At 42.4% G+C, this 22,968-nt stretch overlaps 1 protein-coding gene across 1 annotated transcript; it reads left to right on the top strand.

Moving 5' to 3' along the window:
* Positions 1 to 414: 414 nt before the first annotated feature.
* NT5E (5'-nucleotidase ecto) lies at positions 415 to 22,812 on the top strand (the record flags this gene model as incomplete). The annotated part of the gene is made up of 9 exons (XM_080999887.1): positions 415 to 777; positions 5,511 to 5,733; positions 8,491 to 8,679; positions 13,749 to 13,946; positions 14,914 to 15,068; positions 18,246 to 18,354; positions 19,173 to 19,322; positions 21,269 to 21,469; positions 22,400 to 22,812. 9 exons carry the CDS (start codon positions 415 to 417, stop codon positions 22,558 to 22,560), a joined length of 1,749 nt encoding a protein of 582 aa, XP_080856013.1. The 3' UTR covers positions 22,561 to 22,812.
* Positions 22,813 to 22,968: the final 156 nt, after the last annotated feature.

A 22,968-nucleotide genomic window follows, 5' to 3' on the forward strand; every position in this document is an offset into this window, starting at 1 on the left:
AGTAGTAGCAGTAGTCCTGGTTTAAGGAGTGTTTATTTCTGCGGGGGAAAGTGGATGGTGCCCGGAGTTCACATACATAAATGACAAAATGAGGAAGCCTCCCCAGATCTGCCCAGAAAAGTGCCCAAGGATGCCAAGACTCCTCTCAGGAAAAGTTGACTAAGCCGGGAAGGCGAAGGCGGGAAGGGAGTCTCCAAAGGAGCAGCCAGACCTTCCCAGACAGGCAGCACCCGCGAAACTCGCGGCGGGGGGTTAGTCAGGATTCGAGGGGGCGTCGGATGGCGGCGCGCGGGAGGCGGCCGTCCAGCTCCTCCCCGCCCCGCCGGGCTGCGCCTAAAGCGCCTCTGTCGGCAGCTGCGCTCCCCAGTGCCAGTCAGTGCGCCGAGGGGCAAGGAGCGCGCGCTGCCTTCCCTCATGGAGAGCCTCAGGCAGCGGCGGCGGCGGCGCGCGGGGCAGAGCTGCGCGCGGAGCCTGGGCGCGCTGCTGCTGGGCGCGCTTTGCGCCTGCTCGGCCGGCGCCTTCGAGCTCACCATCCTGCACACCAACGACGTCCACGCCCGCGTGGAGCAGACGAGCCGCGACTCGGGTAAATGCGACGGGCAGGACTGCTACGGAGGCGTCGCGCGACGCGCCACCGAGATCCGCCGGGTGCGCGCCGCGCAGCGCAACGTGCTGCTCCTCGACGCCGGCGACCAGTACCAGGGCACCGTGTGGTTCAGCTTCTTCAAAGGGCAGGAGGTGGTGCGCTTCATGAACCTCCTCGGCTATGACGCAATGGTAAGCGGGGGGGGGGGGGCGAGAGAGGGGGGCAAACCCGTCAGGTGGGGCGCGAGGGTCTGGCACGCTCCCCCCCTCCCCAAAAAACTTTCTGTGGCGCCATTGGGTCCTCGCAACTGGATGTGCTCCAGTATGGAGGGAGGCCATAAGAAAGATCTGAGCAGGCATGAGGAGAGGCCGGTTTTCTTTCTTTCCCTTCACAGCTGAAGGGACTCGGGCTCCCCTCAGGTGGTTTATTGGCAGGCCACAGGTTCAGGGCTGAGGTAATGACGCTCTTCTATTTAGGGTAGCAAAAAGCAAGAGTCTGAACCATTTTTTCAAGGTTCCAGGGGTTGGATACTAACCAACAACAACAGTGATCTCCCTTCAGCTTTTCCACTTTCCGCCTTGATTCTATTTGGTCAGCTTTACTTGGAGGCAACTTTTCCAAACACTGAGGGCTTCAAATCCTGTAAACACTACCTGCACCATGTAAATGATAATAAAATTAAGCTGTGGACCATAAGAGATCAGCTGGACACCTTGAAGGGAGGAATCCTTTCTTTTTAAGTAGTGGAGAAGGCCAGCAGCCAGCCGCAACCAGAAGATGTGAGACTCAGCACTGAGAAGCTCCTCTAAAAGAGGTTGGGATTTTGGAGGAGATGCTCCAGAGAAGCACAACCTGGTGCCTATTCTCTTACCTCCATGTAAGAAAAAAATGGAGCACTCCCATCATTTAGCCTAATCTCTGGGTGCAGAGGAGCTGCAGGCCTGCTGTTCGAAAGAAAGTGCTGGAGTAGTTGCACCTTTGATCAGATCCAGCTACTGCTGTCGGTTACATGGAACTGCCTCTGAAGACTTGGATGTGTTAATAACAAGCCCAGAATACATATGTGAAGCTGTTAATTTGTATATCCAAAAATGAACCTATCTCGGCACTACTTAGCAAACTCCACTGGCTTCCAGACCGCTGCTGAGCAGAAATAAAAGTGATAGTGCCATCAGATCAGGACTTTGGGGCAGACATCAAGGGTCCCCCACTCAGAAGAATGAGCAGGAGGGCCTTCAAATGCCGCAGGGGTGGCTTACCACACACTGAAGTAAGTTAAGTAATACACATTCCCATCTAAACAGCAGGAGCCCCTGAAATGCCGTTTTAGACTTTGGACATTAAGTTCAAAGTCTAAAATACCTAGCTGCACCGCTGATTCCAAGTGCTGCAGATTTTTAACCTTTAAAGTTGTAAGTCTGGAACCATGGCATTTGGAAAACCATCTACTATACTGCTATATGCCCTCCTCTAATATTAAGAGCAAGACCAAAGATGGACGTAGAAAACATAATCCCACATGGGAAGACTGTTGGGATGATGAAGAAATAGATAGTGAACCAACACCTAATACTATCCCAAAATCCAGTGCTGTTAACAACTGTACTGCCTGCTTTTTCCATAACTTGCAAGCTTTGTCCAGTGTAATTGTCATGGTATCCTATCTTAACGTGATTATATTAAATGATTGTTGCCCCTTGTATCCTCGGGATATATACTTCCAGGAAACACTTCTGCCGGTTGTGCATAGGAAAAGCATTTGCCGTTATTCTGGCCTCTAGAAAAACACACACTCTTAAATGTGACACTGAATCTAGAAAGGTGGCTATTTTGCTTTGTGACAACAGCCTACTCACATCTGTTCCACTTATCAAACCTCTGCAGGCAGTGTGGCAACAAGGAGTTAAGCACTTGGCACTAAACTTAAGTGAATGGGAATATAAGAAAGAAAAGAAAGAAAATGTGAGAGAGAAGGCTGGGATGGATACTGGACTCATCTCTTCTCATTCTGTGGTGTGAATTGCAGTGCATCCTTTCATTCCGATCAATATGAAAATCTCTTGGAAGAGAAGGTCTTTTAATCTGTTTTTGTGAGATGAGAGAACAACAGGAGACGTAGATATATAACTTGCAGTGTCTGGGCAAGGGAACATCTTGTCCTCCTTTTATCCAAGCGTTGGCTGGCATGCCACAGCAGAGCCATCGGATTTGAGATTATTATGCCATACCTCGTTCCCTCTCCTAAGCAGCACAGGGTTAGGGTGGAGATTTTGGGGGCCAAGTTAAAGCCAGTCCCATCTTTGCTTGGCACTACTGTTTTTGGTTTCTGGATAAATGACAAAAAAACTATTGCATAAAGATACATGGGGTGTGGTTTTGGATCCCCAAATTTTCTTTGGTGAAATCTGTTTAAGCATAGTGGGAACTATTTTGAAATAATCTGTAAAAAGAAATGAAATGTACAAGATTGAAAGAGTCCTGCTGTCAATTATATGTGCAAAGTAAAAGCAGATGTTTGTTTCAGTCTCAAAGCATACAGAAAATTCTGGAATGTGCACAAGCCAGATTCTAAATACTTCATTGCTGAAAATTTCACTATTTGCTTAGATGCTACTTTTATAATATACAGATTTTATCTGCTTTTATTGGGAACACATAACGTTGGGTGATCAAATACATCTGGACAAATACGTCAAATCAGGCTTGTAATCAGTGCTGAGTTGTTTTGCTCAAGCTTTCATTCTATTTTAAGCATGTGAAGTATCATATATTTTAAATCCATTCTAGGTCTTGTTCTTGGCATTTTAAGTAGCTTCAAGTTGTTTGTTTCCACATCCAAATCACAGTGTGGGCAGCTCTGTTTGGTCTGCACTGCACTTGTTGTGGACAAAAGAAGGTAAACATGACTTCAGCACACTGCAACATAGTACAATGCGTTATCTGGTGCCTTCCATGCAGACCACAATAGATGAATGTGCCTACTGTAAACAGACACAAACATCTCTGAAAGTATTATTGAGCCATATTGTGGTTAGGTGTGTAAATATGTTTATCTGCCTACCATGTCAGTCCAACTTAATAACACTACATGTAGAATACAGTATCATGTTTATAACATTGTATCCTGCCCTAAGCACAGAAGGGACAGGGATGCAAGACCAGGCATTGCCTGAACGGTATGTTTCATATTTCAAGAATCCTTGTCATTGTCTAAAGGGGTGGAAATCAGAGAAACGATTTGCCCTGGAAAGTGTAGAAGGAAGCTGCTTGGAAATATTGGCTCTTCAGAGTAACTTGTTACACTTACACCACAAAGCACTCATAACCCACCTACTTTCAGCAGCCAGAAACACCATAACCAGACACTGGAGAGACCTGTCAGGAGTAAGCATGGACCAATGGTACCAAATAGTATGGGAAACAGCCCTACTAGAAAAATTAACCAATAAACTGAAACTGATACTGGGACAAACAGAAGAAGACGCCTTTACCCCGGTATGGCTCCCCTTTATCACATACATAGCCCAACAAGACAATGACAATAATCCACCAACAGCACACAAATCAATATGGCTAACCTGATCCAAAACACTCACCCACGAAAACAAAGATCACCACAGCCAATCACAAATGAACAACCACACCCTAGGCCAACCCCAACCTCTCTCACCACCGAAGGAACACAAGTGAACAGCAGAGAACCTACACGAGCAACGCTGACACCAAACCCTACATACATTAAGCAAAATAGAAACATTGTCACCCGTCCCCACCCCCCCATCTTCCCCCCTCCCCCCTCCCCAATGTCTCATCAAACAAAACTGATTTGTAAAAATGTTACATGGAAAAAATACGAGAGACATTACACATACTTCTGTAAAACAAGAAAATATTTAATAATAATAATAAAAATAGTAGCTTGTTACACCATGGCTTAAAAAAGAGAACAATAAATTACAGGGATATATTTGCAGTGTAATACATACGTTTCCAAATCTTTTCTGCTGAAGGCATGGTGAGTAAGCACATATTTTGTCATGCTGTGCAGTGTTGATTGGTCAGATTGATCTTTGGCTCGGGAAAAAAGGGTGCAAGATCATTCAGTTGCTTACTGGTCTTCAAAATTAAACCAGGAAGAGGGTAGAAGGATAAAGACAGCAGGATAAAAGTCCCTTTCTTTTCCTTCAGCAAGCACTGTCATCTTGAAGTACTTTTTACAGTTATACAGGGTGAGTCCTTTAAAAGAGGCCCCGTGGATATGGAGTACACATGTTCCACGGAGCCTCTTTTAAAAGACTCGCCCTATAGTTGAAACGGAAGTCAGGCAACTTCTACACCCAAATATGTTCCTTTGGTGAGCAGTCTGGTTAAAGGTGGTTATGGGAGAGCCTTGATTTGAACCTTGCAAAAAGATAAAGAAATTTAAACATTCTAAAGAAATTGTTGAGGGCCAGTGAAATTCCAAATATTTTAAATTCTTAAATACAATTACTCATTGGCTCAAAATTCCAAATCTAGTCCATTGTGACAATTGGAGAGGATGCTGACACTGTTCTTGTTTGAAAATGGGGCTGAGGGACTTATTCCAACTTCCATCAGGCTTGACCATTGGTCACACCGGCCTGGGGGTTTTGGGAGTGGAAGTACATCAATATTTAGAAGGCCACAGGTTTTTAAATCTTAGCGTTTCAGAGGCTGAAGAACTGTGTTGATGCACCTCCAAATATTAGTAGCTGAACTGAAATAGATGTAAGAGAGCTTGAAAAGATACTATTTGGATATAGCATACTGTTCATGTGTTAGAACTGGATGGATCACAGTGTAGATTTTAAAACATGTCATTATGCTGTACTTTGCTTTTCATGATTGCGGGAACTTCTTGTCAATAGGAGATTCTATTTTTCTTTTCTTTTATGTTGTGCAGACAATCGGGAACCATGAATTTGACAACGGTGTGAATGGATTATTGGATCCACTGCTGAAAAATGTTAAGTTTCCTGTTGTAAGTGCAAACATTAAAGCAAACAAGAAACTAGCAAGCAACATCACAGGATATTTCCTTCCTTACAAAATTCTGAAAGTTGGCTCGGAAAAAGTGGGAATTGTTGGCTATACCTCGAAGGAGACACCTGTCCTTTCAAATCCAGGTATTCTTTCTTTTAATGCTTATGTAAAAATTATGCAAATAAATATATTTATTTTGAATCATGTGACTCCCACCCTATTTTATTTCTTCTTCCTGTAGCAATTATATTAAATGGTGCTCAAAGTAAGATAAAAAGTGAGCACCAGATATGTGTGACTATAGTGGAATCAGATGATAGAACCACCCCCCCCCATATATATATATATATATATACACACACACACACATACACGGTTTTCATCTATTTAGATCTTTGTTTAATTATCAGCTTAATGTGTCATCCAGTCACAGGCATCTGGACAGGTCTCAAAGATTATGAGAGGAATTCAACATTGTGCTAAGGCAGTCATCAAGACAAGTACCGTATGTTCTGGCGTACAAGATGACTTTTTATCCCTGGAAAATCACCCCAATAGTCGGGGGTCATCTTATACGCCGGGTATACGCTTTGGGAAGGAGGAGAGGAAGCCAGTGAGCAGAGGCGCCCCTTCTGCCGTCACTCCTCCTCCATCTCCACAGAAGGGGCCGCGGAAAGTCCTTCTGAGTGCGGCGCTCGCCCGCCCGCCCGCCAAACGCCTCGCCTCAGGCTGCTGCTGCTGCAACGGCAGAGGCAGCGGAGCGGTGCCCGCTCTGCCCCTGGCGACGCTCAAACCCTACAACTCTAAAATTGAACAGCAATTTCGCCTTATACGCCCAGTCGCCTAATACGCTGGAATCTATGGTATTTTGGCTTGCCAGATGTATGCTGTTCCAGGGGTTCTCTTGACACACCCCAGCTACTTATAGTGGGTGGGTGGGGAGGAGAGGGGAGGGGAAGGAAGATCCATTGCAAAAGAGAACAGGACTCGTTATTTGAAACCTGCCCAATGGTTATTTAATGGTTAATTAGTTAGACCAAAATTTCTACCAGGAGTCATTAACTCGGATTCATATCTTTAGGTTTCCTGTACTGTTCATGTGTATTTCAAAAAAACACATCTGTCCTCTGGTGAAAGACCTGGGGCATTTTGTAACCTCTCCCTTTCCTCCTTAGGGAAGAATTGTGAAATCACCTTGTCCAAGCAACTTAAGACATTTGCATGAATTTCAAAAGGATATAGATTTATAGGCTGTACAAATGCAAAATCATCAGGCCAAGAAAGCTGCATTTGCTCTGAGCTAAAAGGAAATGCCACTCTTTACTCCAGAGCCCAGAACAAAAGGCTGTTGGCTTTACTAGCTACCAGATGGTGTTCCATGCAGCTCAGCCTTCTGCTTTTCTGGGAATCCTTTCATGTATCATTTCCATTATTATTGTGAGAACATGGAACAAAGCCTAAGCTATTGCTCAGTGTCATAAAACCCGGGGCCAAAATGAGAGCAGCCATTTTTGTTTAGACACGTGTTCTTCATTCATGTCCAATAGCTGATATCCACTGCTATTTCATATCCAGGAGTAAGGAATTGCCGATTGACTGCATGTTAGCAAACTGCTACATAAATGCTTTGGTGAATGAATATGTTCTGTAGCTGTTCTAGTACTGACTAATAATGGGAACATAAAGAGCCTGCTAATAGTTCCAAAATTAATAATGGGAACATAAAGAGCCTGCTAATAGTTCCAAAATTAATAATGGGAACATGGTTTCCTGATTCTACTCTGATGTTGGCACATTATTTACGGTCTTCTTGTTTCTGAAAGTGTCTGGAACACTGGAGGCTAGGGTAGATTGGATCTTCTTATTAGCATTATTTTTGTGGGGATAGCTTGCTGCATAATGTTTTAATTGATATTACCCCTACCCTCCAGAGCTGGTTTGGGGAGAGTGTACAGTGTGTGCTGGGGGCAAGGAGATGTCCCCCCCCCCTTTTTAAAAAGTTTTAAATTATAAGTTTCATTTATATATATCACAACAATTATCCAATCATAATTTTAACATTTTAAACTCTGGCTCCTTTCCCCCTCTTTCTGTGGTTCTTTACCTTTCTTTTCATCTTCCTGCATACTCCAAATTATTTCAACACATTCTTTTATGTATCTATTACCGTATATATCATATAGAGAGAGAGCGCGCGCGCGCAGGTATTTACAGTAATCCTGCCAATGTCTTAATCTGTTTACAGTTTGTTTGTAAATACTCAAAAAAAAACCATTTCCATTCCTGTCTAAAAAGAATTGTTTCCTTGATTTCTTATTCTCCCGGTAAGTTTCGCCATTTCTGTGTAGTTCATTAACTTCTGTTTCCAATCTTCTCTTGTCAGGACCTTGGGGAGATGTTCCCTTGCACAATGATTTTATTTGAATACCATCCCCTTTCTGCTAAAGCAACCAAATGATTTCCTGTCATATGAGGGGTCCACAGAAATACGGAGCTAGCAAATTAGCAATGTATCAGTCTAACTTCCATTACAGTGGTACCTCAGGTTAAGTACTTAATTCGTTCTGGAGGTCCGTTTTTAACCTGAAGCACCACTTTAGCTAATGTGGCCTCCTGCTGCTGCCGCACCACCGGAGCACAATTTCTGTTCTTATCTTGCAGCAAAGTTCTTAACCTATTTCTGGGTTAGCAGAATGTGTAACCTGAAGCATATGTAACCTGAAGCGTATGTAACCTGAGGTACCACTGTACTTGAAAGGAACTTGTTAAACCAAGAGAGAATGTTATGTATAGTATATATGTTATATATGTATAATATATTTGTTCATGTGCTTTGGCAAATCATTTTGTGAGAATAAAATGAAATACAAAACATTAATGCATTTTTTCTGGATTTTTAGGGCCGGATTTAACATTTGAAGATGAAGTTACAGCATTACAGCCACAAGTGGACAAACTTATAACTTTAGGAGTCAACAAAATCATTGCACTCGGTCACTCTGGTTTTACTGTGGACAAAAACATTGCTCAGAAAGTGAGAGGTGTGGATGTTGTAGTTGGGGGACATACAAACACCTTTCTTTATACAGGTATGTCATTTCCTTGGCAAAAAGAGGGGATTCTGATTGGTTAGTACTTTAATTATTGTAGCTATGTCTCAGCAGTTATAACAGGGTGCTGAATATTTAATTCTTCATGCTCCTCACTGTGGTACAGCTAGGCATGTTTGGAAGAAACTGTCGTGGGAACTAAGCATTTGAAAGTATAAGATTAAACCTTGAAACTAGTCTAGTGTAGAGGGTTTTTTTCTCTTGATGTCCTTCATCAGCCTTTCCTAACCTGGTGCCCTTCAGATGCTATAGGCAGGGGTCCTCAAACTTTTTAAACAGGGGGCCAGTTCACTGTCCCTCAGACACTGTTGGGGGATGGACTATAGTTTGAAAAAAATACGAACAAATTCCTGTGCACACAGCACATATTTTATCTGTAGTGCACAAAAATCAGGAAAAACAATACAATATTTAAAATGAAGAACAATTTTAATCAACATAAACTTATAAGTATTTCAGTGGGGGGGGATATGAGAGAGAGAGAGAGAGAGAGAGAGAGAGAGAGAGAGAGAGAGGAGGGTGACCAAATAAGAGGGAGGAAAGGACAGAGGCGCGGCCCAGGCTCTGGGCAGAGGCGGTGGCAGCAGCATCCAGCTGCTCCTCCCTCAGTGCCCTCCAGCGAGAGACCCGGACCCGGCTGCAGTGCTGGCGACGGCCGCTGTGCCTTCGCTCTATGCCCGCATTTCCACAAGCCTTCCTTGGCGGTGGCTCCTCCGGGCTCGGTTCCAGGCCTGGCTGGTCCATGGGCCAGTCCCTCCCCCTTCAGACCCACTTTGCCTGACAACCAAGGAGGAGGAGGAGGAGGTGCATGTGTGGAGAAGGAGAAACCGGGTGGGGAGGGGGGGATTGTGGTCGTTGCCACAAAGGCTGCCACCGAACTGGTGGTCCTTTCCCAGCGGTTTGAGGGAGCTGCCACTAGCACCAGCAGTCTCTCTCTCTCACTCACACACCCCCTCCCTGGTGTGCCCATGCGCACGCACACCTGGGATTGTGATGGGACTGATGGGCAGCCAAGTGGGCTGGGGCTGGAGAGTGTGGTCTGAGGAGTAGCCGGAAAGGATTGGACCCAGCTGCTTGCAGTAGTAGTGGTTCGGAGGGAAGGAAGCTCACATTGGCTGTAGCCATCTAGGCAACAGGAAGGAGGAGCGCTGTGGGTTCTGCAATTGCCAGGCAGGCTGGGTTCAGGACCCTGGCGGGCCGGATTTGGCCCGTGGACTGTAGTTTGAGGACCCCTGCTATAGGAATCTTAACTCTCTATAGCCTCAGCTCAGCTAGCATGTCCAATGGCCATAAATGAAGGGACTTGTAGTCTATCAGCATCTAGAAGGCATCATGTACACAATGGGTGTAAGACGCCCAATGAACTGACTAGGTCCTTCTAAGCAGACATGAATAGAATTGTGCTGTTATTTGAGAAGCATAAAAGATCAATGGAATATCAGCAACACCTCTTGTAGGTTCAGTGACACTTCTTGTTCAGTTTTTACGTGTTTCTTTTTTTAACATCTTGAATTTACCTTGGTCATAGCTTTCAGTCTTTTATTCATTCATCAGAGTTTCATTTTCTCCTCAGGAAGTGGTTGGCTTTTGGTTTGCTGTTAAGCACTAAGGATGCTGGGCCTTTTTCCAGTGGCTTTCATAGCTGTACACAAATGAATCATGTCTCTGTCCTCTCCTGTTTCTGCTTATGTCTATGTGTCTTTTCCTGCCCTTGGTCCAGAATAAATATGAACTTTGTCTCACTCTCTCTCTCCCGTCTTACACCTTCCTTCAGGATTATTTAGTGATTTCTCCAGCCTCCCTCATACTAGATCAGGGTAAACTTTCCTGTGTGTGAAATGTTCCTCTGAAATGGTGGTTTAAAACCTTTCAGAAATAGTGGTGGGATAACTCACCTCAGCAATATTCAAAATTGGCTCAGAAATTGGAAACTTTTCCAGGATGTGTTCAGAAAAAAACAACATTCCGTTTCCCACTGTTCGCTCTATTCTAATTATAACATTGGTCCATGTACAGATGGCACAAACACTTTGCTTTTTTCAGACATACCTGTAAAGCTTCTGGCTTTCAGAACCTGGTCTGCTGAATGCTTGCCAAGCATTCACCAATTATTGTTGTATATCTGATTGGGAGTGAAACTTTTAACCTATAGTTTCCCCCACAATAGCCACGCTATGGAATTTATTCACTAATGAGAGTCTTCAGCTTTTTATAATACTTCCCCCCTCCTTGAACTTCCACAATTTTATAGGGAGGATTTATCTATAAAAGGCAAAGTTGATGGAGCTGAGTGATGCTTTGGGTTTTCTTTTGAACATAGTTTGCTCTGATTCCTATTTAGAATTTCTTCCCAATCTTTTGATTTATTTTTATTTTGCTGAAATGGGTAAGAATCTCATCCCAGTGGCTTCCCTTTTGCCTAAACGTGAGCATAGAAATCTATTTCCTTCCTTGGTCCTCTTTCTGTCTCTAGCAGGGATAGATTTTGATTCCCTGGATGTTCTGTTTGCCTTTAGCTGGGCCAAATTGAAAACATTTTGATTTCCTAGTTGTCCTTAGCATGGGCAATGCTAATGCCTTTGTCCTGCTACTTTAATGTTTTAGTGTGCATGTGTATTCAATAACTATGGATGCATACATTCCCACTCCTTTGCATTCTTCACTATATAAACTGGTGTGTGTAGAGCCCAACCTCAAAAACAAGTAAAACCGCATTTAGTGAATACAGTTCCAAAAACAAAATAGCTTGCAGGTACAGTCTCTCTGTCTCTCTCGCCCCACCCCTGAACTGCAAGAGGTGTAGTTACAGAGATGGGTATTCTTAGTGCTAGGTTGGCAGTCTAGGAGTTCAGAGTGCTGAAGAGGAGGCATTGAGGTCAGGCAGGGTGTTGTGATCAGATGAGTCATGCTGCTCCAGGTGGATGTAGATTTCACACACACATATCTGGCAAAAGTTATGTCTTTCACCCAGGATCTCATATACTTTTTCCCAGCTATGAGGGTTTCTCAGCTCTATGTTCTTCAAGCCACTCTGTATCATACACTTTTGTTACTCTGACCACAGACTGACATTAGTCTAGTGACACCAGTGCTGATTTGGGGGTCTTTTTCCGGGCAGAAGTCACACTTACTTTACTTATAAGGGTGTAGCTGGGTGCTGTGCTGTTGTTTATCAATAGGAAATGAGATACCTCAAACGCTGAAGTGTGTCTCTTTTTAGTTTTACATACCAGACTTTCTGATAAAATTAACTTTGCATGTTGCCTCCTTCCTGGTCTGAGCATTCTTTACTAAGCTAAACATTCATTCTCATGCACACCATTTACAGATCGTTCATAATGCATTGTAGGGATTGAAAACTTCTGTAGAATTACAAAGGCACTTTATAAAGAAAAGGTAGAGAGTTTATTCTTAGAAGCTTGGGTAGAAGCATTGAAGCCTTTTTTTAAAGGAAGATGAGTTCACTAATACATTACTTGACATAGAAAGAACATACATGAGTATACACATCCAAAAAGCATACCTAACATTTTGATAAGTGCACCAAGCCTAGCCTTTACATTAATTTCCCTATTTGGAACATGCAGCATTGTGCTTGTGACTGATACTGTTATCCTTTGCTGACAAACCTCTGAATATTAGAATCATAGAGTTGGAAGGGACCACAAGGGTCATCTAGTCCAACCCATTGCAATGCAGAAATCTTTAGCCCAATGTGGGGCTCGAACCCACATCCCTGACTGAACCCATAGCTCTGCTGACTGAGCTGTCCCTCAGGATATATACTCTGAATATTGAACAGCATATGAATACCTGAGATAAAAGGAAGCCTGAACATTATTAAGTTTTATCTCTTGTCACAACTGGAGGTGGAGCTATTTAGACTCTACAGGCTCTTTAGCCTATTGAAATGTTCCAAATTGTGTTGTTGCTGTTGAAATGGATTTTGTTGTTGCAGTTGAAAGTTGAGAAACCAGCAGCAGCTACATGTTGCATTTTCTGGCACTATTAATGAGTGAATTTGGGAGCTGTCCAGGAGTCTAGTTCTGAGACAAGTAGAGAGATCAGTGCCTGCATTCAGAAAGAATCATTCATGGCAACGAGATGCTGGGTGTAGAATATAAAATCTAGTGGCAGTGTTTTCAGTGCACCCATCAATGTCCTAGTAACACTTTCAGTCAGAAATATATTTATTGTCTTAATCACTGATAATGTTCTGCAGTGAAACATAGTGCCTTTAGCAAAAGGAATGTGGGAGCGAAATAAAATGAAACTTTTTTTAAAAAAGCAACAACAAACCACTTCTGCTGAAGTGTGTGTTTAGTGACATAGCATCTCAATCAAACAGTGCACATGAGGTAATTGAAAAGAAAAAAAGCTCACCTTCCCATTTGGGGACTTACATCTCACCATTTATTATTTTTCTGTTAGGAAAGAATAACATGTTTTTCTCCAAGCTGTCATCTTCCAAAGCCAAGAGTCAAAGGGATGGATCATGTGGATGTCCAGTGCATGTGTGCATCAAGGCTTTTCCTGACCCTCATTTCTCTTTGCCCCTGAAGATGTGAAGTGTGACATGGTGCAGGAAGATTTATGTATTCCCTTCCCTACCTTTTCAGGGTGACTAACATTAGCTAAGAATAAAACAACTGCAAAACAGCTAAAGCTACATTTTTGAAAATGCACAGCCTGATTGCTAATTGTCTTATTAAGGTTAGGTGTATTTGGATCCTAAATCACTAATGCTGGGGATTACACCCAAATAGAAGTGTATTGTATATAGAAGTGATATATATATATATAATTCTCAAAACACAGTTAGTGCTGGTGAGCAGAGTGGAAGCCTCTGATTCCCCTGATCAGCTGCTGAATTGAGTAGGAGCTGAGGAAAGGGGAACTTTCTTGTTTCTTGCTTTCACACACGAGCAATTTCTTTCTGCACCCTAAATATCCCCATCAGTTGATGTGCTTGCCTCATCAGTATTCAGGACTTCCTTTGAAAGCTAGGAAGGGAGGGAAGGTCATTCATTCTCTGGCCACTTTTACAGGCACCCCACCTTCAAATGATATACCAGCTGGTAAATATCCATTTATGGTGAAGTCCGATGATGGGCGTGACGTTCCTGTTGTTCAAGCTTATGCTTTTGGAAAATACCTTGGCTATTTGAACGTTGTGTTTGACGACAAAGGAAATGTAATTGGAGCATCTGGAAACCCTATCTTACTAAACAGCAGTATTCCTGAAGGTATGTATGGGAAGGAGATCTGAAATTTTGTTTCCTGTAGGTCGCCTATTTATAACATTGATGATTACCTAATTTAAGTACTAGATAATGCATGATGTCATGTGTCGTGTCATTGCTCCTCCTCCTTTTACTCTGGGTTGGATCCAGAGTTGTCTTTCCACAAACGGAACAGCTCCCTCACTTTTGTAGAAAGGGCTGAAATACGGTGGAGTCTCCTGTTGTAGGGGGAGGAATGATTTTTGCAGATTCTCCCTTCCTCCTGTATTCCCCACCCCTGGTGCCAAGTTGAATACTGTTCCAGAGGGTCTCTCGGCACTTCAGAGCAGCTTTTTCAGAGCATGCGGGCAAAATGAGTGAAAAATCATCTCCCTCCTGCAGGGACTATGTGGTAATCGTTGCTCCAGTTATGAGAACTCAGGATCTAGCCTTCTTTCCTTTTCTAAAATAAATTATGTGGGATGGCTATGAACTCACATTATGCCCACTATAAATTAAATATATATTTATATATAAAGGATCTTGTTTTAAAGTATATAATTTCATACACTCTCTTTAAAAACAAACAAACCCAGAAGCATATTCCCCCAAACTTAAGACTGGTTCTAAAGAGTTACTCTAGGCACATCCAAAGGTTTGGACACAACTAGTGGGAATTTGACTTTTGACCTTTTTTTTTTAACCTGATTCTGATATATCACATCTGCTTCTGAAAGTCTGCTTGGTTCTAAAAGAAGTTAGCCATACTGTATGGCACAGAATAGGGGAGGGCTGCTTTTAAGAAAACCAAGTTATTGGCTGTGTGACTCCTTTGGATCCAAACTATTGCAAGCTGGAACTTTGTTGGGAGTATTCTGGAGTGCAAGTCTGAAAAGAACCCTGAACTAATGTGCTGCAGATAAACAAATATGCCATCCTCATCAGTTGCCTGGCCAGTAATAACCTTCAACATGCCCTACTTCTTTTTTAGCTGAGGATGTGAAAGCAGAAGTTGACAAGATGCATCTTCAACTACAAAATTATTCTTCCCGGGAAATAGGAAAAACGATTGTTTATCTAAATGGTACAAGTCAAGCATGTCGCTTTCAAGAGTGCAACATGGGAAATTTAATTTGCGATGCTGTGGTAAGATAATAATCCAGGTTACTTTAAGTGGTTCATTATTTGATATTTAAAGTCTAAAGTGTTTCATATAAAGTCTGAGCCTCTTGGGCTTGCTGATCGGAAGGTTGGTGGTTCGAATCCCCGTGATGGGGTGAGCTCCCGTTGCTCTGTCCCAGCTCCTGCCAACCTAGCAGTTCAAAAGCATGCCAGTGCAAGAAGATAAATAGGTACCGCTGCGGCAGGAAGGTAAATGGCGTTTCCATGCACTTTGGTTTCCATCACGGTGTTCCGTTGCACCAGAAGCGGTTTAGTTATGCTGGCCACATGACCCAGAAAGCTGTCTGTGGACAAACACTGGCTCCCTTGGCCTGAAGTGTGATGAGCACTACAACCCCATAGTCGCCTTTGACTGGACTTCACCATCCAGGGGCTCTTTACCTTTATCTTTTATATGAAAGATGTGGTTTTGTGGCCAGGGTTGCTTATCTTCACTTGGGGTTCAGCTGACTATGAAATTGTTTTGCTTTTGGTCTTGTTAGTCCTTCCTGTGGACATTGAACCTATCAAACAGAAACTGCTGATTGCACAACTGTAGAATTAGCTAATTGTTCACTAGTGACAAAAGCCTGAAACAGCTTGAAAGCTGTAAGTCCCAAGCTTTTATAGAGGTGTTGGACTTTCACTTCTGCATGTCTTTCTTTTTCCTTCAAGACTTGCCTCTGGGAAATTTTTCTTAGGATCCATACAGGTCTTTTTGGGTGACATTGCTCACTATTATAAAGTACTGGCAGTTCCTTTTGCTGCCTGGGGCTGACACCCATGGCACATTCATCAATATGTGAGTACTGGCATCACATCACATTTTTTAATAGCTCTAAATCACAACAGGTGGAGACTGTCACCATGTAAAGATGTATTTGTGTGCAGCAGCTCTTGGACTGAGCTATTTACTCCAGAATATACCAAATTACAAAGAATGAGAGAGATTGTGGTGGCAAGGGACTGGGAGAACTGTCAGTTGTGAGTCACTCACACATGAACAGCTAAATCTTGGAGTAGTAGGTGGACTAGCCTTCAGGATATTCTTTTAAGTGTGCAAACTTCCTTACTGTATTGGTTGAGTAACCTCTAAAGCAACCAGGGAAAGGGGATTCATTCTGGGCTTCCATAGGTAAAGGGTAAAGGGACCCCTGACCATTAGGTCCAGTCGTGACCGACTCTGGGGTTGCGGCACTCATCTTGCTTTACTGGCCGAGGGAGCCAGAGTACAGCTTCCAGGTCATGTGGCCAGCATGACTAAGCCGCTTCTGGCGAACCAGAGCAGCGCACAGAAATGCCATTTACCTTGCCACCAGAGCGGTACCTATTTATCTACTTGCACTTTGAGGTGCTTTCGAACTGCTAGGTTGGCAGGAGCAGGGACCAAGCAACGGGAGCTCACCCCGTCGCAGGGATTCAAACCACTGACCTGCAAGTCCTAGGCTCTGTGGTTTAACCCACAGCGCCACCTGCGACCCTCTAAAGCAGCCAGGGAAAGGGGATTCATTCTGGGCTTCCATAGTTGCCTTGTAAAAAACTGAATATAAGGTTTGCACAATTAATTAGGTTGACCAGGCATTACCGTCCTGTCACGGAAGTGTCTAAAGGGCTCTCCATAGAAAACTACTTGACTTGTTTGTACAGGCTACTTTGCTTAGATTCATGAACAATCGTTGACTAGGAGAGGTGTCATATTTAATTGATTGCACTAATTTGTTTGGACGAGAATGATATCCCTTCTACAGCTAATTATTAGTAGACTTAGTTAAACATTGACCACAGATTAGTTTAGGGCATCTTTCAGTTGATATGCAGTGCATTAATGACTTAATGTTCCTGTGTCAGATTGCAATTTAGTTTCTGCCAATGCTGTTCTTGGAAAAAAGATACCCAGTTGTATTCTTACACAGGCTAGTTGGAAAACTAAAAGTGATTCTGTGAGGTTTACAGAGTGATCCTTAGAAGTAAATCCCATTTTCTTTAATGCTGTACGTAAGTTATGTTTAGGACTTCAGCCTCAGAATTATTATTTTTAAAACCACCACTCTTGATTTGTTAAAAACCCTTATATACTGCTTTGTATTGAAGAAATATTCAAAAAGGTATACAAAATCAGTAAACTGTAAAAATACATCATAAAAAATAAGCGCTATATAAAACTGAAGTGTAAAAAGTCAATACAATAAACTGTGGACAGCCAGGAATAAGAAACCTGCAGTCTCCATGTGCCATTAGACTACAGCTCCCATCATCTCTGACCACTGGTCATGCTCAAATGTGAGTTTGTTATGATTTAGTTATTAAATTTCTGCCTTTCCTCCAGGGAGCTCAAGACAGTATATGTGGCTTTTCCCCACAACATACTTCATCTTGGAACCCCCTTGAAATCTCACACTTCTGTGGAGATTGGAGGTGGTGTGTAACAATACATTTGCCTGTGTGCACCTTGTAAGAACTACGACGTCAGCTTTAGTATTCAGTTTGTAAGCAGGGAGAAATCCCCAAAGATTACTTTCTGTTATAGACGCACATGCCCACCAAATTATCCCCAATTGTGAAACAGAAATACAACAGCAGAAAAAGAGAGCTGTAGACTTTTCAACAGGGGGGGGGGGGGAAATGCCATGCTTGCATTTCCCAGAATAACAGCACATGTAAAAAAAAACCTGAAATTTTTCATATTGGATCTCCACAAGTCTGTGTTGGGCTGGGACCGGGAAGCTCCAGGTTCAGATCCCCACTCATAATGAAGTTCACTTGGTGTTTTGAGCTAGCTACTGTCTCTCAGCCTTGCCTACTTTACAGGGTTGTTGGGCAGGTAAAAGAGGGAGAGGGAAGAACCTGTACATTGCCTGAATTCCTTAGATAAAGAATAAGGGATAGTTGGAAATAAATAATGGATTCTATTCTATACTGATTCCATACCAAGTCCATTGATATAAATGATTTTTAGTATACTACTATGAATGTTCTTTAGTCTTTAATTGCAGTTGTTTTATTTGTGTAAGTAAACGATTTGTTGCTAGATAATATCCCAGTTTCCCCCTTCCCCCATCACTTTATAAGATCTTTTCCTTTGCTGGCTTCCTGAAGTTCTTGAAGCTGAGATAAAGCGCAGACTGAAACTGATAGAATTTTATTTGTGTGTAAATGTTTTAGGTTTACAATAACCTGAGACATCCAGATGATAAGCAATGGAATCATGTTTCGATGTGCATCATAAATGGTGGTGGAATACGGGGACCCATTGACGAACAAAGCAAGAATGGTATATCTAGCTTTAGGGCTTTTTCTTCCCCAAGGGAATGCTGCTAAAATTTCCTCTTCATACCCCACATTTCTCTCAATAAGATAATTAGTTTTAGGGATTCTTATTTTAGAGCTTATCTACTATATTTCACAATGCTTTTCAAGATTTGACTTTCTCCTCCCCATTGAACACACATACATACATTTCTAGCGTATGCTTTTAAAACGAATCTTACACCTATTCAGATATATACCTAATATATATTTCTGGATGCTGAAATGCTGGGGACCAATTTAATGATTATTGTTTTCATACGAAGGCTTGTGAAACACTTGGCAGCGTCTCCGTGTGAGAAGAATACCATGATCCGTACCAAATGGGTCCTTCTCACTTGGAAAATCCCCATGCCGTAAGCTTGTACATGGTAGCCCTGCCCTGGGGACTCTCCACATGTTACAAGGGATTCTGCTGCTTATATGCTTATATGATTGTTCCTATTTGTTTTATACTATAAGCTGCCCGGAGACTCTGATAAATGTGGGGGTAGAACTATCAGAAACATATTTATTTATTATAATATTCTTACTCTTTATCCTGTGAATTTAGGGTGGCATAAGCAAGGTTCTCATGTTACAGTCCCTGCAAAAAGCTTGTGCCGTAAGATAGACTGCAAGATTGTGACTTGTTGGAAGGCAGTCAGTGAACTCCACTGCTGATCAGGGGTTTGAACTCAGCCCTTCTCTTGTCTACCGCTTATATCTACAATAGCATAGTCTTCTAAAGTGAGAAATAGAGCACAAAACCGATTGTTTTATGAAACGTCCTGTCCCATTCAGGAACTATTACTTTGGAAGAGTTGCTGTCCGTATTGCCTTTTGGAGGAACTTTCGATTTGCTGCAGATCAAAGGCTCTACTCTGAAGGAAGCATTTGAACATAGCGTTTACAGACATGGGGAAGGGACAGGGGAACTCCTGCAGGTCTCAGGTAAGTTACTTTGCCAGCGTTGCCTGTTCAAGGGCCTAAACCCACACATACTCACAAAGGAGTATTGTAAGAGGATTACCTGCTTCTGCTTTTAAAACAATGACGTATCTGGAACGTTGCCCCATTCTCAAGGTTAGGTGTGGTGGAACCAGGCAGGAGATCATCCCAGGGTTAGGTTTATCTTACAAGGGTGGTGCAATTCATCAAGCAAGCAGTACACAAATGTTTCTAGCATGGATGCCCTCTCACCAGCAGCAAAAACAAGCACGAGCCACAATTACTATACTGCTCATATTAAGACAAAAACAAAACCCCATTGTACTTATGACACTATTCAAATAAACTAAGCAAGACTTCTTGCCTTGATAATGGACTGGATGAGAGCCAATAAGATGAAGCTCAATCCAGCCTGGGGAACTGTTAGTGGGCGGTCCCCTAGACCAGATGGACGGGAGGTGGCTTGCTCTTGGTAGGGTTCCACTCCCTCTGAAGGAGCAGGTATGTAGCTTGGCAGTTATGGATCCATTGCTCTTGCTTGAGGCTCAGTGGCACAGAGTGCCTTCCGTCGGCTTTGGCTGGTGGCCCAGCTGTGTCCCTATTAGGCCAGGGATAGCTTATGCTCTGGTAACCTCAAGGTTAGATTATTACAACCCGTTATACATGTGGCTGCCTCTTAAGATGGTTTTGAAACTTCAGCAGGTGCAGAATTCAGAGGCCAGGTTGCTCACCGGGGCAAAACAAGTTGAGCACATAAGGCTAATTCTGTCCCAACTACACCGGCTGCCAATTAGTTTCTGCCTCCATGGTTTTTTTTCTGGGGAAAAAGGTGGGAGATCTCACCAGAAAGGCCCACAATAAAGAAATATAAATATTAATACTGGCTAATTAAATTACCTGTGGCATTTTAAACTGTTTGTGGCTTATTTATATTTTTGTGGTTTTAGATGGTAAACTGTCCTGCAATCTTTGGATGAAGGGCAATGAAGAAATTTAATAAATGAAATAAATGAAAATAAAATTCTTATAACTAAAAGCTACTTCATGTGTGGGGATTTTAGGTCACAGACCACATCAACAAATTCACTGGAAATATTGTGACTTTATGGATTGTATCCAATGTTAGTCTTACTTGAAGGAGATGCATTGAAATGAATATGACTAACCTAAGTACATGAATTTTAATGGGCCTACTCTGAGTATGACTAACATTGGACACAACCCTACACACACACACACACACACACACACACACACACCATTTAGAACAAGAATATTTTTATACGTGTTTGGCTGCCTTTGTGTGAGCCACCAGCTTTACTTTATGAGTCTTTGAAAAAACCTATATAGAAGAATAAAGTCCATTGGACGTGAACAAAAAATGATGCTTTGTGGTTATGTAAGTCAATGCCGTTTTCTGGATCTGTTGATTAGTTTTCAATTTTATACACCATAGACACTCATTTGTGGAGAAACTAAATGCATTTAAAGCAAAATATCCTCCGGTACTACCTTGCTATAGAGTGTGCTTGACATGGGATCACTGGAGGAATCATTGGAGGAAAGACAGCTACCTAACTCATTCAGCTTTGGAATCCAGTGTGTCATGGGAAGCAGAATAACACCCAGACAGATCATTGCTTCACCCAACACAGTATTATCTGCACTGAGTAATTGCCAATGCCTCCCAAGGTTTTAGATTAAGGAATAGCAGGTTTCACAAGGGCTGAACCAAGGATCTTTTGCATGCAGTACATGTGCTCTACCCTTGCTCTGCCACTGCAGTGTGGTCCTGTCCTGTGGTTAAATGTTGTGCTCGCATCAGTTTATTCTGGTTCTGAACTTCCAAAGAGCCAGCGTCATTATTTTTTCAAGCAAGTTTTTATAGACCCAAAGAATGCAAGAGCTGATGTCTAAAAATGCTGTTCAAACTTGTGCTTCATTGATAGGTATACAGGTGGTGTATGATCTTTCAGAAAGTCCGGGAAGCAGAGTGGTCAGCTTAAAGGTTCTTTGCACAGAGTGTAGAGTACCAGTCTATGAACCACTGCAGCTGGAAAAAACATACAAAGTGCTTCTACCTTCTTTCCTTGCTGGAGGAGGAGATGGATACCACATGCTAAAGGGAAGCTCAAATAACCACAGTAGCGGTATGTATAAGTTATTCCTGGCGATCTGTAATATGGCACATAGAATGTATATTGGAATTAATGTCCCTGTAGGAGACCACTCTCCCATGAGTGTGGAAAATGCTGCTATTAGGCAAACCTTTATTTATTCTAGCTGCAACAGGAAATATTTAACTCAGGTTGGTTTTGGAGTTCATCCAAAAGTAGAGAATGGGAAAAGCAAGAGAATAAATTGCTGATCTTGAATTTATGTGTTGGACATACAAAAGAATTTTCTAAAGTCAGATCAGTTTTACGCAGGCTTTTCCTAGCATGGTTACTGCTGTCACCACAGTTGCTCCTGTGCCAGTCTTTTTACATGCCAATCACACATGCAGACCTCCCTAGAGTTCTAGTGTTGCTTGTGTGGTTTGTTCAAGTCAGCAGGGAGAAGGAAGACAATAGATAGAAGCCTTCACACGTCATCTAGCCTGGTATAGGAGCAACTGCATGGACATTGGTGACAATGCAAGGAAAAGCATTTAAAGAGGGTAGGGCCTTCCAGATGGAGCCTTTAAAACAGAATACCAAATCTGAAGAGTTTCATTTCAAAAGAGCAGCCAATTAATATCCTGTGCAGAAACCCTAAGCATGTTACAATTTGGATTCGGGCATCTACTGTAGCATGTCACTGCTTTAATCGTATATAGAGAGCACTGCATATTTTACAAAAGGGAATGCATACTAGGGAACAAGAGGCTGTGAGGACTCTTCCAGGAGGAGGTCATCATAGGAGGTGGCAAAAAGATGCAAAATCTCTTTTTTGGTACAGTGGCTTGGCCTAGAAAACACAGCTCGACAAACTATTTACTCACCGTAGTTACAGAATGTTGACCAACTGGGTGTGATTAAGATGCTACAATGATTTGACTGACATGAACTTTGGTGTTTCTTTTTCCTTTTCTTAAATAGGTGATCTTGATGTCGCCGTTGTTTCCAACTACATAACTAGAATGGGAAGGGTATTTCCAGCGCTTGAAGGTCGTGTGAGGTTTTCTGCTGGAATTGTTTTCCAAGGACATCTTTCTTTGATTTCCGTTTTATTTGTTTTACTGCTGTGCTTCGTTTTTTAGTTTTTCACTTGCTGCAGGGGAACTTGACTTTTTCTGCATTCTATAAATTTCTTAATACTTAAAAGACAATCTCAGCTACTTCCACTCTTCCGAGAGGGCAGAATGGCCATTAAAGGACATAAAATTCAACAATAAGGTTTAATGTATTTTGTATGTATACTGCGTTTGAACTGAGTTATGTTTATGTATATAATTGATATGTATATTTGTTCTTCATACCATCACTTTTTAGAAAATTAAAAACAAAAAGAAGCAAGTTGTTTTTCTTCACCCTGAGTGCTGGGCATATTGCAAAATGTTACCCAAGCCAAAGAGCTTGCAAGAGTCTTTGTACAATGCTGCTGTAACTTCTAGCTATGTTGTCATGGTTGGCATAAATTTAGATCTGGCCAATTGAGAGTAAAAGCT

The sequence above is a fragment of the Podarcis pityusensis genome (assembly GCF_964106645.2).
Source record: "Podarcis pityusensis genome assembly, chromosome: 3".
NCBI lineage: Eukaryota > Metazoa > Chordata > Lepidosauria > Squamata > Lacertidae > Podarcis > Podarcis pityusensis.